Source organism: Pseudomyrmex gracilis, unplaced genomic scaffold, assembly GCF_002006095.1.
Source record: "Pseudomyrmex gracilis isolate BER0280 unplaced genomic scaffold, ASM200609v1 scaffold_172, whole genome shotgun sequence".
Lineage (NCBI taxonomy): Eukaryota > Metazoa > Arthropoda > Insecta > Hymenoptera > Formicidae > Pseudomyrmex > Pseudomyrmex gracilis.
Window position 1 is genome coordinate 218,521 of NW_018020756.1, and position 19,142 is coordinate 237,662.

Sequence of the window (19,142 nt, forward strand, 5' to 3'; positions counted from 1 at the left end):
AGACGAGGATGCGCGTGCGACGCGCGGGCTCACGCGCGAGGCCGAGGGGAGCACGCACAGAGTCGGGTCAAAGAGGCCAAGATAAATTGCAATCTAATCCGCGGGAGTCAAGCCGGGGCCAATTGCGATCTGTTGAACGTCCACAGGAAGAGAGGAGTGGCGCCCGTGCTCGGAGCGCGTTGTACACCTCCTACCTTTGAGGCCTTGCGGCAAATGCTGACGGATCATAAAATCCTCTTGTCTTTAAAACACCGAGAAGTCGCGAAGACGCACGACGTCGACCGATCGGCAACGATGTGCGTTATCGTCAAGCACCCGCAGAGATCGCGAAAAAAAAAGCGATTTTGATCAAGTTTCTGATATGAGAGAATCAAGATGTTTAGATAACGTCGTCGAATTCTGTAGAAAAAATTGCTATCATTATGCTTAGGTAATTATAATATTCTGATAAATGTTGCAGAAGTATTTTATGTATGTATTTTTATGTATTTTAAGTAAGTAAAAAAAAACGAGATAAAGAGCAAAAATTGAAGAAATAAAAGAAAGAAACGGAAAATATGAAACAGATGCGCGATCGTCTGAGACATTGAGTGCAGCGGAACAGATCAGTGGAGAAATTTTATATACACTTCTTAAATAAATATCTTTCAATTGGTGAACTAGTTTAGAAGTTTCTCGTGAGCAAACTTCTATTTTTCTAACGCGATAAAATCTCCTAAAAAGGAACAGACCCCGCGTCTCTCGGCCGGAGCAAGCCGCTCCTGACGCGGCATCGTGGCGCGGAAATGGTAGGGGATTCGAAGATTAGAGTCGCTCCTCCGCACGCCAAAACTTCAGTTTAGTTTACTAACGGCCCCCGAGTCGCATCCTCCATCGCGGCCGGCCACACGGAAACGCACGCGACCGAAAACACAAGCAGAAAGAAAGGAGAAAAGAGAAGAGGAAACACGGGGGCTTGTGCCAGTCGCGAAGCGATGATGTGAAGCGGCTGCGGCGACGCGAAAGAAAGAAAAGAAAAAGAAATCCGCAAGTTTTCACTGAGAAAAAGAGATATCGCACACGCTCGCTCGTTTTCGTTCAACGCCGAGTTCACATTTTATTTTTTGTTGCAAAAAGATCTCGCGCGACGCAAAGAGCGAGAAATTGGAGCGTGTGTGCGCTTTAATATGCGTTTGTGAGACACACACTCTCTCGAGGGAAGTTAAAAAAAGGGCGAAGCGAACAGGTGAGCGCTCGTTGATTTATATTTCGCGCAACGTGTGTTTAAAAGCACGGCGGCACCGTTTTACCGAGTATCGTTTTTTTGTTTTTGGCAAAAAACTAAATGAGATTTGCGTCTCGACAAATTTAACACATCTTGTGCTTTTTATATTGAATTATATTTAGCCACTGTTTTTGAACAGGTTTTCTTAAAGTTTTACACTACACAGATATGTAACATGAAAAATTCATGATTTCTGCAATTAGTTTCTGGTAACCCGAAACGACAAAGAAAAAGAGTTTTTAAAGTAATTTTAAAAGAGATAACGTATCTTTCTTAATGTTTAAAACAAGTGTTTTGATCGAACAAAATTTTTTACATGTTTTATTTATTTTTTACTTAGGTTTTATAAAATGTTTAATGCGATAACATTTTTGCGTACATAATATTACGCAATGTTGGTTTATTCTTTTCATAAATTCTGTTGAGCAAGTTGTCAATTTGAGCAATGCACGTGGTAAGTTAAACACACATTTCTGCGCGTACACTCAACTCGCGATGTGCGTAATTGTGGACAGAGATCAAAGGTTTAATTTTCTGCAAAACAACTACTTTGATCTTGTTCACGTAGAGCTCGTATTTCAATATTTTAGAGATATAATTTACACGTGCACGCGTTCTAAATAAAGTTTCCCCAATTTATATTTTTCAAATCGACATGCAAAATAATTTTTGTGCGATACGTACATAGCTGAGGTTAAAATAGAAAAAGACAAGAATTCTCTCTCGTGTAATAATATTCAGGAAAATTATAATCTCCAAACATCCAAGACAAATGGTTTTTTTTTGCGTGCTATCTGGTGTCGCATAAACCGCATAATTTGTTATGCCTGTCTTGCGATTTGTTTGTAACGCACGTTCACTCAAGGCAATGATCTGACCGTGCTCATGTAATAAAAATAACTCTGTATTTCCTTAAATACGCGGAAGTATATAACGATTAGAATCTTCTCTTGACGTCAAAGAGCAAGTGGATCATAGTTATTCAAATCGGATTCTTCTAAGTTCAATCGATAAGATGAAAAATGTCTAGATATGTATTTTTTATCTTTGAAGATTTGTGCAACGAGATACTTTTGTTTAATTTAAAGATCGCGTAAAAAAAATTAATGCAACTTTTTTTACTATGTCAAGATTGCTATTCTGTTTCAAAACAATTTTTCTATCCATAAAGTGCATTAGGTTAATCGATTGATCTAAGCCGCAGCGATAAAGAAGTCGAAATAAATATATAACTAAAAAACGAAAAAAAAAATATATATATATACCCGGAGGAAGATTAATAGTGTACCTTCGAGAATCTCTCTCCGACTCTAAATCACTCTGGCGAGTTGCCAGAAAAGCGCTCGGTGTATATCGTCTCTCGCTTTAAAGAAGTTAAATTTTGAATTTATATGAGCACTCGCACGGCGCGAAGCGCGACTTAACGAACGCAACGCCGTTCTTTTAACACGTCCCATGTTTATGAATAGATTTAAAAACGGATACACACCGCTCGCGCAACCCCCTGTCGTACATTTTTCGTGCGTCCGTACAAAGAGACTGTTTCTCTCGAAACAGTCCCGGCAACTTTCTGTTTATATCTTCAACATCCTGTGAGCTTTGATAAGACTCACGCATCCTATCTCCGAAAGCGTTCTCTTTCGAGAACAACGCGACTCGGAAGCGTCGCATCTTCGCGCTGGTTTTCGTAATTGTTAAATAAAATTAGACGTCGATCATGTTTGGTGTGCAAAAACATTTTTCACCATAAACCTGCGGCGTAATTGATCATTTTTCTCTCGATATAAGAGAGTTGCGCACGATATAACTTCTCGTTCTCAATCTTCAATAAATCTTTGTATGTCAATTATTTCATTTTATTTAATCGTCTGAAAATCGTTGTGGCTCAAAGTATCAATAATGCATTCGCGTAAATGTTCCGTTTCGTATGTTCCGCGCGCAGCAATGTGCGCGCGCGCCGCAGGTAACATATCTATAATTGCGAGCGCATTCGTTGCATAAGAGCCCCTAACTGTCTATCTACAGTTATCCACTTCAACATTGTACCTTTAAAGCGTCGGTGTTAAGTGATCGAAGATGACAAGTACGCAACTGTTGCATTACGCAGATTCCCTCGCAGCGAGATGCGTGTGCCGGCACACAGATGCGATTAGTAGGCGCGAAATCGAAAGCATTGTACGGTGCGCGCGAGCAGGGTCGGATTTAAACGGCGAGCAATTTGCCTCGGGACACTCGACGAAATGCGCGCGTTACCTATGTACAAGAAATAAAACAATTATATAAAGCTGTGAAATTGTTATATAAAACAATATTCGATGATGTAAAGCGAGAACTAATACATACCGCAACACAAAATCGTAAATATTTTCAAAATAAAAAAAATCAACTCATTGTAACTTGTAAAAATCACAATGCAAAACATTAAGATGCATTTCTCTCGTTCTTTCACTCGAAAGAATCGAAATATTTTCACAGATTTGTTAAAATTTAAAATAGACCGATTTGCGAATTGTTTTTAACATTTTTCTTATTGCGCATCAAGAATGCAAATAGTAATTCTAGAAGAAACCGGAAACACGATATGTGACGGCTATGTCGAGCTCGTGATAAACGTATGTACGCACTTTCTGCAACCGATCCTGAGACGAGAGCGTGCTGCACGCTTTCGTCGATCCGCCGGGATGCATCAGATTTAATAACGATCTCTTGCGATTTCACGACGCAATTTCGCGTCACAAAAGGGAATAAATCGCCACGTGATTAAACGGACATGCGCTTTTCCGCGCGGCTTAATCCGTTAATCGAGGAAGATCCTTTCGTTTTCAGGCCTCGTCGAACGTGTAGAGAGCGCGCGACTCACCGAAGTGTGAACATTTAACTGTGAGATTTTCCTAAATATATTTTTCCACAGACGCGCTTTCCTCGGCGAATGTTTACATTAATTCTTCTGAATTTTTTCAAATTTTCTCTTTCACACTGCTCACACGCGAAAAGAATTGGCTTAATAGGCATCATCGACAACAAATTATTCGACGTAAGAACATACAGAAATTATCACAAGACAATGTATCTCGTTCTTGTTACAACAAGAGTGTGCGATCGTCTATCAAGCAAAGTACGTAAGATTTATTAACGAGTTAACCCATTTGCATCATAAGCGCATATATGTGCGCATTTTGCCTGGCCACTATCACCAGAGCGCATATATGCGCGCATTTTACTTAGGCATTTATCACCAAAGCGCATATTATTGTCCAGCGGTAGGGCCCCTCACGCACTTTTTTTTTCTATAATTAGATTCCATTCCGTTTATTTTTGTGAATCTATAATAAAGTAAAAATTCTTTATTTATGCAATATTGATTTTATTTTTCATATTTTGTAACATTTTCATTAAAATTTAAATACAGTAAAAAAAAATTTTGGTGATAAGAACGAATTTTTGACTTTTCTTTGTGATGCAAATGGGTTAACACAAGCTCCATAGAGAAATAAATCATTGTAAAAGCGCCAGTGTATTCGCACTTGTTGTTCTCCGGTAAAAGTCGGCGTACTCATCAATTTTTTTCAAGCTTTCGAAATTTCTAGAAAAAAGTCACACTTAAAGGTCGATTAAAATTAAGAAAAGAACTTTGAAGTTTCACTTTTTTTTTAGACTTCTGAGATCCGCGCGGTGTGTAAACGTACAAATATATTCGCGTGTACGCGAATATGCGAATTACAACGGAGCACCATGAAGGAAAGTCTTCTTGTCTTCGATCGTCATTGTCTCACCGACGAAACGCGCGCGCGATGACAAAGGATCGCGTATGACACAAAAAAAAAAGAATGACAGAAACGAATAATGTCGCTCGCTCACACATTTTCTCATTCAATGCAAAACAGCTGATTCATCCGCCCGCCGTCGCATCGTTTGTATCGAGACTCACCAGGGACATTTTTGATAATAATTCATCTCGTCCTTTTGCAGAGACCCGCCGGCTGAAAGAGGCTACATCAGGAGAAGGACGAGACGGCGAAGGAGACGGCGAAGATGAGATACAAGGTGAGACGTGCATACCGCGTTTCGTTAAGTCCGTGTCTATCATTCGTTGATGAAACATATCGATAGAAACGGGAATAAATTAGAATCGAAGTGTCATTGTACGAGGAAACTCTCTGTCTGTCTGTCTTTCTCATTAAAATACAGCATGTTTTTAATCGATACTTTTTTCGAGTCGTGACTCTTCCTTTTGCGAGACATCGTCGTAAAATATAATTATGCGCATGGATAAAATAAGTTTTACATATATGTTGCCTCTACGTATGAAATAATTAAGATCTTTGATATTACAACGATATATTGCACATTAAAAGTTTTTTTAGATTACAAGTGCTCTTCAGCTACTTGTATATTTTACGTGGCATGCATTTGCCTTACAATATATCTGTGTAAACACCACTCTGTTTTTTTTTGTCACATTTTCTCTCTTTTGCTCTTTAACGAAGTTAAAAATAAAATCAAAACTCTTCTGACAATCAAACATAACACGTTTTACTGATTCGAGAAATTATGTTAACACGAGCTTTGTCCGAGGAAATTTTAATCACTAACGCGCACGAGAATAAATTGAACTGTATATTGAGATAAACAAATTGAGACAAGGAGGAGGGTAGTGCGCAGTAACTTGTTGCACGCATATCAAGATAAAATCGTCTCCAAATCGTACAGTTTACGCTCTTGAAATTTAATGCAAATCCCACACGTTTGTGCAACAGTCTCATTTCACATTCATCTCGTGTGTATGTTCAGGAAGTCAACGTCGCACAATTGGAAATGATTTATTTAAATTAATTCTAATTGATGAATGTACTTTAAAGGATTATCCCGCTTGCGCTCTTATCGGCGTCGAATCTTTACCTCCAAGTGTTTACCTTCGTCGTCGGGCGTTAAAAGTCGGTTCATTGAATGCAAATAAATTCGCTTTGCTTTTGACAAGAATATTTTTGAGATAAAGTGTAAATAAACCTCGAAAGTTTGACACAAGGGATTTTGTGTTGTCGCGGAATTGATCTAAATCAATATACAATAAGTATCGATGCGTAGCGGTGTTTCGCGCCACACGCGCGGGGATCTGCATAAAACATAAGCCGATACAACGCACCCACTGCCTTGAGTTGTCATTATACGCGATGCGTAAGGTGAGGCGATCTGTTCCGCTCACATAAGTGCAGTCTATTTCACGATGATGATAATATATCGAATGTTAACGAGAACAGAAGATCAAACGAAGCGAAGTCTTTATGCGACGACACGTTTCCTAAAGTCGCGGGAAATATATAAAATTCGAGAAGAAACAAAGAACATTTTAATTACACGTGATTTTTCAATGTGTAACAAGTTTTTGTGCGTGCTCGAATAAATTTTTTATTCATTTTTAACAGATTTTTGATTAATCTGAGATTTCAAGAATTTAAATCGTATTGCGTGTAACAAATGATAATAATTATGAAATAATAATAATTACGTACGAAATAATTAAAATAAAAGTTTGCCCGCGCGGTCATAAATTTACGACTTGCACGACGAATCGATCACAACCGTTGTTCCCTTCAATTAAATTCAATTAGGAAGGGAAAAGTAGCTACCGTGTTCGACTACTTCGTTAGAAACTGCAAACAGTCGAACATCTGAAACCAATTCTAGTTTTCTATTTTTCTTTTTTTTTTTTTTTTTTTTTTGTTTTTACTCGGTGGGAAAAGAGGTCAATCGCGTGCAGGTGAAGGATAATTAAAATAAGACCAGTTTCTAACATCGGATATATATCACATTCTATTTGTGCTGCTCGAGGCAGATAAAGTGGTGCCATTCATGGGCAATATCGATCTTTTCCTTTTGTAGCGCAACTTCGTAGTTCGCGTATTTTCTTTTGGTTTTTAAATTAAACACTTCAGTTTGATACTTTCTTCAAGTTAGAGTCAGAAAAAAGTGCAAACTACAAAATTTAAGACTCGGCTGCGAAATCTCTTCGTTGTTCTAAGTTTTAAAACGCAACGTTTGGTAAATGATTGAGACAATCTTATCTACTTTCCTTCAAAGTAGGATGTTCGCGCACCGTTTCTTCCTCTCTCTCTCTTTCTCTCTCTCTGTTTAATCGCCTTTCCCGCTATCTATGCTATGGGTCGCGTATCGACTCCGCGCTTCGTCGAGATCGTATCAGCAGAACCGATTGTTCCTTCGATCAAAATCCCGGGCAAAAGAAGTAGAGCGTGTACGTAGATTCGCGGTCAAGGCGGCGAGCTGAGAGAATCGCACGAGATATTCGAGTCAATGGCAAGGAGAGCACTTGAAACGAATTCGTAGTAGTCCGCGAGTCCGGAAGTAATTCGCGAGCAGCACAATCGTCTTTGATTGCAGAGCAGTATTAGCATTATCGGCACGTATCAATCGTCAGCGTATCGATGCATAAAAATAAATGATTCTCGTTCGCGCAAATAAACAGTTCAGCAAAAATAAAACTCGATGACGTGTATAGAAGATGCAGAATTCGCAAATCAATTCGACTAAAGCCGCGAAATCAGGTTGAAGAGTTGTTGAGTGAAAGTGAAAGATTTGCAGAATCGAACTTTCTTCACTTATCTTTAACCCGTCTGTTTGAACAATCTGTCTGTCACGAGGTGTGAAATTTTCATGGGTATAATTTTGACGAACAACACAAAAGCCTGCGCGCGGTAAAAGAGACGGGGAGCGTGCAATGATGGTGTTGCGAAGAGAGACCGCCTGGACTGCTGAAGTTTGAAGTCAGTGACCACCCTCGGTACTGTAATTGCATTATAAAGTAATAGGCGCGATGATGGGTTTCAAGCAGCAGCTCGGCGACACTTACGACTCCCCACGTACCGTGTCGTCGAAATAGGATCTTCTCAATGGCACATTGAGCCGTTCCACTTGTGAAGCGCGAAAACAGCAGGACACGATGCACGATGAGTCTGTATATAGACTGAGTTAGTGAGTGACTGAGTTAGTCACTTTTGAAGGCAGCCTGCGGACAACCTTCCGCCAACCTACATTTTGTGGTAATCGTTGAAAAGTAATTTTACCGCTCGTTAGATTCGCCATTATCTGTCGAATAAAAACGACTAACGCGGATTATAACTTTTTGCGAATTATACACCTTTTCTTAAATATTTTACTGAGGTTTCTCTTACTTTTCTTGAATATTTAATTAACTAATTTCTCCGAGAAAAATAAAACCGCGCTCAAAAAGTATTACATATATTTGAACGATTGATTACATATTAAATTTATAGATGAGAGGAAGAGTCACATTACGTTCTCCAAATTTCTACTTATCTTCAGATAACAAGTATAAAAATACGTGTGTCACTTTTTTATCTATGATAAACATGTCCTAAAATACATCATCGAAATTTCCGATAACAGTTTCCGACGCGAGCGTATATAAAAAAATATGTCTGCGTATACTTCTCTCGACGAGGAAACGTATCGGAATAAAATAAGCGAACGTGCACAAGCGACATGTTGGTCGCTTCAATGTTCTTCTTTTTTTTTTTTTTTTTTTTTTCATACGAACAAACGCTCTAACAAAAATACATCAAGTATCTGTCTCCTTCTCTGAAGAACGGACTGCGAATATGTAAACGAGTATAATGAACCGGTCTCGTGAGAAGAACGTAATCCGAGTCTTTCAGACAGAGAAAATTTCTCAGACGACACAGAGAGCGCGGTGACACGCGGCCAAATTTCTAAGTTAAGCTGTTTATTTTGGAAGCGACACAAATTACATACATTTGTGAAAACACACAATTAAATATCACGCAATGTGCGTACACACATCTATTTTATCCGTAACAAGATCTTCGAGAGACTTTAATTAATTCATTGGGTATCGTTAAAACGAGTATAAAGGTGTACGTGCTAATCAAGTTACACAGCTGCGCGCAAGCCGACGGAATAATTAACATTAGGATTATATTTCCGCAACAATGCAATTATATTCACAACAGCGAAGGTCATCGGTAACTTGCACGTGATACGCGCGGTATACATCAATGGTTTCTTTTATACGTCCGTAGATATTTTTATCTCCAAAACGATAGTTTTAATAAGAAACACGCCTAATGGAAAAATCCTTTTCCGGCTGCAAAAAAATTTCTATTGTATTTTAATTGGAAAAATCCTTTTCCGGCTGCAAAAAAAAATCTCAATTGCATTGTAACGAGTTTTGTGAAACAGAAAGTATCTGCGACGGTGCGTCATTTTTAATCTGAAAATGTGGAAAGTCGTGACATTACAGTCTCATTGAAGACTCGTTCCTTTTCCAACGCGATACATGTATGTACGTATTTGGAACACGCGGCAAATATTAGATATGCCGATTTCGTCGAGATACGTCGGAAGCGCGTGCAGCATGTACGAGCAGATTGAACGATAGGAATATTATTCACGTGCCGCGTTACGATCGGAGTCAATGACACCGATAACGATTCAGATTCGTCTCGTACGTGACGTGCTGAAAAGACGTGATGATAAATAAATATACTTCACGATACGTACAATGCGCGTTGCCACGCGTGCGTCGATATTCGACGTTTTAACTCACGTCAACGTGCGGTTAATCGGAATCGACAATCAATTGAATGACGTTCTATAGGTCGATTAAATTAATATGTACGAAAAAATAAGGCGGTTGTCACATAATTTGAAAATGCCGATTTATCTCGAGAAATTCCGGACGAACTCGGCAGAAATACGTGTAAAACACTTGGTCGGCAATCTTGGTTGGTGAATTGATAGGCTATCGCGTATTATTATATTAAGCAATTACGTGAAACCCGTCGAAAAATTACGCGATTACGTCGAAAGTTGTTAGACCGATCAAGGCTTGTGTTTTTACAGCAGAGAATAGATCATCATCGTGAAAGATAAATACATATAAGTGGCAATTTATTGTTGCGCGAGAGAGAAATATTCATTGTTATTACATTCACGTGACGATGATTGATACTTCTTTTTTTTGTTTTACACATCCGTATGTAACCTGCAGATAAATCGTTTAATTAATATTAAAAAATGTAACGCGCGTGTTTGCTTGCCCGTTCGGTTTTAGTTCTCGTTCGCAGATTACATCAAACAAACTCGCAGAAACTTGTTTTTTCAAGTGTAGAGAGAAACGAACACACATGCGTAAGTTTCTTAGCCATTGATCTAAATTTCGGAATCTTCGTCGGAATAGAAAAAATAACCGCGCTCATCGATCAAACGCTTTTCATAGTTTTTCGTTAAACAGGAAGAGAATTGAAATTACGCACACACCACAAACGGAGATTCTGATTATTTATTAATCACGCGCTTCGCCGCCTCGTGAGGCCTCGCGGAAGAATCGACCAGTTTGACGCGAGGAATTAATTACACCCGATATGTTTTCTGAGACCGGACAAAAACACTGGTAGGGGAGCTGCTGAGATCGCGATTCAACTTGTCGAGATATGTACTAGGCGATGACATCTGTTCTCAATACGCACCAAGTCAGGTTTCTCGTCATTCTTATCATTCATATAATTCACTTAACAACAAGTCTCGCGTTGGCGATAAGCTCTTTGTTACATGTGTACGTGATCCGTTTCGACTAGCACTTCCCGATTCCATTGTTGTTGATCGCAGAGTTAGCGTAAGTCGCGACTTATAATCGGCCTTTGATACTTGCTGGTAAAACGGTGAAATCTTTACGGCGCGCAAGGACAACGGCGCTGGATATCGGAAGCGACGTCGGCTGGATGACAATTACCAGTCCGCAAGGACGACGCGCGCGATCGGAAACGAATGGTGAGGTCGACGACAATTGCCGACTCTGTGACCGCTTGTCAATGGTATTTACCTCGAAAAAAAAAAAAAAACACCTCCTCGGTTATTAATGCAACAATCCGGAATGATTGTCATTTTTCGTAACATCCTTCTGCGAGTTTTCGCGACAGTTTTTTTTCGCTACCGTGCAATTTCACACGAAGATGATTTGCGTGCACGCGGAGATTAATTATTAAAAGAGTAGAATAGGTTTTATGACTTTTAATCATCACCTTCGAGACTTTGCCGACGAGTAAGAAAAAGAGAATTATTAGACGTACTGCGATTTAAATTTTTTCGCAGATTTTGATTACAGTCGCTTCCTTGGAAGAGAAACTCTTAACGTTGCGTCGAAATATAATAACAAAGAAGTATTTTATCATCGATTTTCTGTTAATCGATTATACCGAGTCAGTAGATAGATATTCATTACAACTGACAGCAATTATAATCGCCGAGAAGACAAAAATGGGATTTTCCTTCTTCGAGATTTTTGCTCTCTCGGAAAACTTAAAGAGAAAAAGAGTGGAGAGAAAAACGTACAAACATAGCACGAAGAAAATAGTTAGAATTAACGCAACAGTAGATAACTACTTTGTGATCCGCAGTGGCGGGAACTAGAAAAGCAAATAAACTTGCTTGCGCAAGTTCGTATGGTTTGCACGTGATAGACTGATAGGGAAGAAGAGGGCAAGAGAAGAGACAGGAAAAAAAAGCGGCGACGTATTCTCGAGTATTTCTCGAGCGAGGTCTGTCAATTCGGTTGGGTCGAAGCGCGCATAATGGGAACATTGTCTGTACAACGCGTGCCGATGCATCCGATTTGCACGCGAAGAGAAAATCGTATTCCCGTCTGTTTAACTCGCAAAGTTTAACTTTTCGAAAACGACGATTTCATCAACGTCACAATTAATCACGTTTATCTTAAATTGTTCCTGTCGCGATTGAAAAAATAAAAGTTACGTAAGTGGAAAAAAGATTAAAAAATGATTGAGGAGTAATTGCTTTAATTAAATGTTGGCGCGATCGCGATTGGAGTCTTGCGAGTTTTCAAACATTTGCGAAACGAGAGAAGCAGCGGTAAACTTGAACTTCACAATTACATCACAGCTGCGCGTAATGATCGCGCGTCATTGTTCGAAAAAAATTTCGATGTGAAATTAGAAGAGAGTAGAAAGTATATAAAACTGTCAGCGTTAATTGTGTCAATTTTTTCATTCATTAATTTCAATTGAGCATTCCACGTCTCTGACAGACTAAAGTCCAAGACAATAAACGCACGTTACTCGAGAAACCTCATTTACTTGGCCGTAATTAATATTAATTTAAGCAGATAATGACTTGGAGATTGAAAGGTAGTTTGCATTCTTATTTTTTGTCTGTCCTAATTAATTTATATTCATATTTATTAATAATCTGAAGAAACGTGAAACGCTGGACTCTCTGAATATGTATGAAAATTATTTAATCCACTTGGCTGAGTCAGGTCTTGCGAACGTTGCGATCAAATGATTATTTCCGGACAAAGCTCCCGGCTTGCGGAACATCTGAATTGTTCTATACAACTGTCCGACAGAATTACGGAAGGACAATGCCGAGTTCCGCGAAATTGTTCTCTTCGACCTGTTTCTATCCCGGGTCGCAATCACGGGAAGAAGCGATCGTTTCCGCGCGACCTTAAATCGACCAGCAAAATCATCGTCACGCGTCAAGCCGCACCATATCGATACCCCTCACCTTGCTCCAGAATTGCTCGGCGTTACTCTCACGACATTATTCTCCTCGTGGTCCAATATCCTGTCCCGTTGGCGAACGATTAAATTCCTGCCCCGTTAAAAGTCCCACTGTGTGAAACCGCCGTTATACACAATATATATTCGCGTCAATGACGCGAAAAACGAATGAAAAGCGAACACGCGAGCTTACGTAAGATCTGCACCGATCAGATGCGGAGCTGCGCGCAACATCGATCGAAGCGTAAACGACACGCACTCATGTGTGTGTACGTTGCACGGTACACATACGTTGGTTGGAGCGGATTTATCAACACTCACAACTTGGTTTGCACGCTCCCAAGTATATCCACATTTGTTTGCGTTACTTTAACGACTTGAGAAAATCTAACAGTCGGTTCTGTTAGATTTTCAAAGGAACAAAGAAAAAAACTTCTCCGTTTTGTCTTTGTGACGCCGCTTAGTGCACCGTTGTCAGAATTGAATTGCTTCTCATTTCAACAAGTAGCAAACAAAAATATGTATACAATACAAAAAATTTATATTTTCTTTGAATTATTTTATTTTTCTCATTTAGAGTTTGATTGAAAAAAGAAAAAAAACCGCACTATTTTTAATCCCTAATCGTTTTTAGTGAATTAATTCTTACCATATAAATTCAATCGCACTAAAGTCCCTGACGATGTTTTATAAGATACATCTGACGCGGATACACTTTGATCTCGGCGAGTCTCTTGGAGCGCAGAAGTCAAGTCGTAAGATACAGTGCTTTTTCTTTCTCGAAATCGAAGTAACTCTCTCTCTTTTCACAGTGCACTAACCCTCTTGTCACTTCGGGGGTTATTTACGCTGTTATAATATAGCACTCTTCGCGCTTGTGTTGTGAGAATTCTGTTTTAACTATAGTAAGATAAAAAAAAAAGTAAGGAAAAAATCACACAACCGTTCCGAAATATGTCGTTTTTCATTTGCAGGTAAATGATCCGGAGGATAATGAGAGAGACGCAGGAGAGAATGCAAAAGGAACCTCAGATGCCTCGTGGTAATTATTATATTTTGGCTAAATACAAGATCTTTCCAAAATTATATGTGCGCAAATTTCATTCGTTATCGAGATCTTGTGCTTCGTCTTTGGCAGGAATTACAATCAGAGAGACGAGATGAAATCGAGCGGCAAGGAGATGAAGCTCGTTATTGTCGTCGGACTGTTAGCGGTGACTGTCATCGCTCTCATCGTAGCACTGACCTTGCAAATGGCGAACTTTCGTGGGGAAGAATACAAGGAAATGTGTCAGAGCGAGGAATGCATCAAAACAGGTATAATAATATTATAAATAAATAAATATAGATAAGTCCATCGTAAAAAAATTTACATGCAATAAACTTTGCGTTATAAATTAAAAAATATTTGTATAATATTTCTTCTGACTTATCTATTATAATAATATTAACAATTTTTGTTTCCCCGCTTGATAACTTCTAAAATATAACAAAGGACTCGGGAGAATAATCCGTTTGCGTTCTCACAGCGGCGCGAGTGATAGGCGCAATGAATAGATCTGTGAATCCTTGCGAGGACTTCTACAACTTCGCATGCGGTGGTTGGATTAGCAAGCATCCGATTCCGCAGAGTCAGAGTTTCTGGGATCAGCTAAGCTTGCTGAGAGAGGAGCTTCTGCAGGATCTGAGACTCTTGCTGGAGGAACCGGATGTTGAAACCGATCTCGAACCAGTAAAGATGGCGAGAACTCTCTATAAGACCTGCATGGACGTCGGTAAGTTCCGAGAAGTGTCAAATGTATATTTGAACACCGACTTTGTTAATTTTAATGCGGATAAAATTAGAAACATTGCATAATTATCGCGGATCTATATTATTCAAAATTTTTTATAGACAAGGGAAAAATTTACGAAAACTTTAAACAATAAATAAATATTATAAATTATTAAAAACTAATAAATATATAAATGATAAGCGTAATTTCGAAAAACAATCTCTGCGAAGAACAAGATTTTCTACTTAGCTGTTCAATAAAACCGTCAGGTGATTTGCCTATGTTGACAAAAAAAAAATAAATTATTCATCAGTTGTGCGCTCTTTTGTACAAGGAGATGGAATGCGCGGAATGGCATTTACGTAAGTGTAAATTCGCAAAAGGATAAATTAATTTAATAATACATCGCCGTTCTCTCGCAATTACGATGTGCCATTATTGGCTACGTCACATTATTGGCAACAACACGAAGAAGACAAACTGACGATTCTATCATCGCATCTCGGAGAAGTACCCGGAACTCTCGTACAATTCCTCACGAGTTATACATATCTATTGTAAATCGAGAAAATCGAATGCTAATGATTCGAATGGAAACACGGCAATCGCATTAAGTCTCTCTTGGTAACTGAAAGCGCAATTTGCACGTCGCGCGTTATATGCGCAATTTGAACGCCGTCGCGACAATGTTTGTTAACGTTAAACACACAGGCTTGATGATGTGATTATGACGGAAATTATGGAATATCGTCGAATTGCAGCGAGCGTCGAGGCCCTCGGACTGGAGCCTATCTTCGAGGTGCTTGAGAAACTGGGTTTGCCGAAGGAACCTCCGATGCAGAGCAAAACGCCCTCCATTGACATATCAAGGCTGGCGGGAAAAGCGCAGAGAATGCTGGGGTTGAATCTTCTCATCAATTTTTACATCAGCGAGGACGTTAAGGACACTACGAGAAATCGAATGATGGTGAGAAAAAACTACGTGTCTTTGAAAAATGTTGCAAAGTGTAACAAAACAATTTAAAGAACAGTCAAATTGCTCAATAGCAAAATCTGGTGTAAGAAAAAAAAATTTAAATTATTTCAGATGGAGCAAGTGTCTCCCGGATTTAGCGAACGTTACTTACTGGACCCAAGGCGGTTTCACTCAGAACTCACGGAATACAAAAAGTACATAAAGTCCATGGTCGAATTAGCGGGAGCTGGTAATATGAGCGCAAATTACGCTAACGAGATTTTGGACTTCACAACCAAAATTGCCAAAGTGAGTATCTCGCGATGAAAACATCTTACGCGTTGTGTGAATTTTTATTTTTTTTTATGTCGAAAAGGGAATGTGCCCGCGCGATAATTTTTATCGCGTTAAACTGCGCAAACACTCAGGCAACAATAAAAACAAATTTTTAGCAGTTGCAACAAAGCGAGTGAATATAATCAAATATTTTTCTTTATCTTCGATTACTTAACTTCCAATGTGAGGATAATCGTTTCAGGAGCACGTTTAATTCTTTTGAAATCCGTCCAGATCATGGCGACGCCCGAGGAACGACGCAGCTCGGATCATCTCCTTCACGATGTGACGATTGACGACCTGCAACTGTTCACTGATCTGCACGCGCAGCAGGTGATATTTAAAACATTTTTATATTTCACGCAACTTATAAATGAAACACATATTAAAAATATTAATGGAAAATTTGTAAAAACGAACGTTTTACGTTCGTTAAACCGAGATGAGAAATTATGTTAAAAATACGAAAAATGCTGTTTTAGTGGAACTGGACAAAATATCTAGAAGCTGTGTTCGAGAATACAAATATCACGATAAATCCGAAAGTAGATCGAGTTATCGTGATAGACCTGCAGTATTTGCAGAAATTACCGTTACTGCTTTCCGTCACACCACCCGCCACAATAGGTACGTCTAATTTTCGCACCCTCGTCAAGTCGAGCGCGATTGCCACTCGACTTGATGTATGCGTTCACTCACTCGGATTTATATATCGCACCTCATTGCTTCTGCTTCTATTATGTCCGTTTGCATTTGAGAGAAGAGAAAATATTGCATGTGGAAAAAATATCTCGTTTTAAGAAACTTCTCGGCGTTTTTTTATTTCCACTATTTATATATAAAACAAAAAAAAACAAATTGTTAGAGGTTTAGATATTGTGTGTATAGTGTGAAATTTAATTGTGAGATAAGAGCAAGTTCTCTTGTATCTTGTGAAGATTAAAAGAACAACACATAGAACATCAACCAACTATGATAAATGAAGCATAACAGATAAAGAGAGAAAAGATCGAATTGAAAATGAGGTCGTTGAGGTCGAAAGCTATCGGCGCTCTTTTCTTCAATGACGATAATGCCAAGCGAAATTTTTCAGTTCGATACGTTTGGTGGAGCGCGTACTCGACCGTTGCCCCACTGACACTGCAAAAGTTCCGCGATCTCGGTTTCCAGTTCTCGCAAAAAGTATTCGGATTGAAAGAGAAAACTCCCCGCTGGAAGGGATGCACCGGAAACGCCAACGCGAACTTCGGCATGGCGCTCAGTTACATTTATGCGCAAAGACACTTCAACGAGCAGGCGCGAGAAAAGGTTTGCGCAACATACGTGTATAAAATCGCGCGTTAATTAATATTAAAAATTAATATTAATAAATATATCGATTCTCGCGTTCCTTTTTTTTAGGCATTGGAGATGTTATTGGATATTAGAGCGGCATTCGACGAGATGGTTACCGAGTTGGATTGGATGGACGTCGACACGAGAATTCGAGCCCATAGAAAACTGCACGCGATGAGACCGTTCGTAGGATTTCCCGACTGGATCACGAATCGGACCGAGTTGAACAAGTTTTACGAAGGAGTGAGTTGTTTTTTTTTTTTTACACGTAGATATTATTTCGTTAAATTATTAAATTTCAAAATATCCGATTTTATTCACAGGTAGAGGTGATTGACGGAAAATTATTCGCGACTTTCCTGAAACTGACTGACGTGGCGATGAAGAAGAGTCTGAACAATCTGCGCGAGAAACCCGACAGGAGCAGATGGATATCGACGGGCACAACAGTAAACGCGTTTTACAGCGCTATATTGAATTCAGTCAGTAAGTGTAAATCAATTCTTATAAAAGCTTGTTTATTCGTCATTGATCATCAACACCGATTTAAATGAAAATCTATGATCTTAGCTTTTCCGGCTGGCATTCTACATCCGCCTTTTTACGGCAATGGATTGGAGTACGTATTTTTGTATTATTTTTATACAAATAAAAACTAAGTCTCATGAACTCGCGTTATAATCGTTCGACACAATATTTATAGTTATACTTCGAAAAATTTTAGAGTCGAACGTAAATGTGAGTTCATGACAATAAAACAATATTTCTGACCTTAATGTGATTATAACCGAACTCTGACGCCGCGCATTACAGGTCTATCAATTACGGCGCTATGGGAGCTATTATGGGTCACGAGCTTACGCACGGTTTCGATGACCAAGGTGCGTAAATCGGCGATGCGATGAGCATTGTCCACTCCACGTTGTTAAGAGAACCAGCTATTTGTCTTTACAATCTTTGACACTAAAAAAAACGTATCCGCATATATTTATATAATAATATCTAGAATTACACGTGAATTTCTGTGCCAGGTCGAAGGTACGACGAGAACGGCAATCTGCGACAATGGTGGAGCGACGAGACGTTACAACACTATCATGAGAAAGTGCAGTGTATGATCGAGCAGTACAGCAGTTATCATTTACCGCAGTTGGGTGATAATTTCACGGTGAGCATCGTTGAAAACGTCGAAAAAGCGTGCCAAGGGTGTCGTTCGCTCGCGCGCGTTTAATCGTTCGGCAATTTTTGACTTGTTCTAGGTGAACGGCATCAATACTCAGGGTGAAAATATCGCCGACAACGGCGGCATCAGAGAAGCTTACCGGGCGTATCAGAGGCTGATCGCGCGCAATCCGTATCAACAAGCTCTGCCCGGTCTCGTCGACTACAGTAACGAGCAGTTATTCTATCTAGGTTTCGCTCAGGTAAAAACAAACATACTGTGCAACAGCAAATATGTTATTTATATTTTATTGATTGTTGGAAATTGTGAAAGCGAAGCTGATATAAAGTGTGTTCTGTTTGAATAGAATTTTGTAACATACTTAAAAACTGCCAAATTTCAGAGAAAAAATATAAACAATAAGTTAATTTCTATAAAATAAAAATTTATAGAAATAGTCCGTAAGATTAAAATTTCTTACCGGCGGGTGAAATCACAAGATAAAAGATAACAATTAATCTTTTTTCAGGTTTGGTGTGGCAATTACACGAACGGAGCGCTCAAGTCCAAGATAATAGAGGGTGTTCATGCGCCAAATCACTTTCGAGTGATCGGCACGTTGTCGAATAACGCGGAATTTGCGAAGGCTTGGAAGTGCCCGCTCGGCAGTCCGATGAACCCACCGCACAAATGCATTTTGTGGTAGATTTTTTTACGCGTTATTTCGAGCGGCGCATAA

General features: G+C 39.2%; 1 protein-coding gene across 1 annotated transcript; it reads left to right on the forward strand.

Annotated features, from left to right (window-relative positions):
• Positions 1-857: 857 nt before the first annotated feature.
• LOC109857781 (neprilysin-11-like) lies at positions 858-19,127 on the forward strand. The gene is made up of 17 exons (XM_020434468.1): positions 858-1,225; positions 5,234-5,308; positions 13,815-13,882; positions 13,979-14,157; positions 14,370-14,615; positions 15,377-15,582; positions 15,703-15,879; positions 16,141-16,239; positions 16,389-16,533; positions 17,000-17,214; positions 17,308-17,484; positions 17,565-17,727; positions 17,812-17,860; positions 18,055-18,122; positions 18,273-18,409; positions 18,501-18,665; positions 18,933-19,127. Exons 2-17 carry the CDS (start codon positions 5,297-5,299, stop codon positions 19,107-19,109), a joined length of 2,283 nt encoding a protein of 760 aa, XP_020290057.1. The 5' UTR covers positions 858-1,225; positions 5,234-5,296; the 3' UTR covers positions 19,110-19,127.
• The last annotated feature ends 15 nt before the right edge of the window (positions 19,128-19,142 follow it).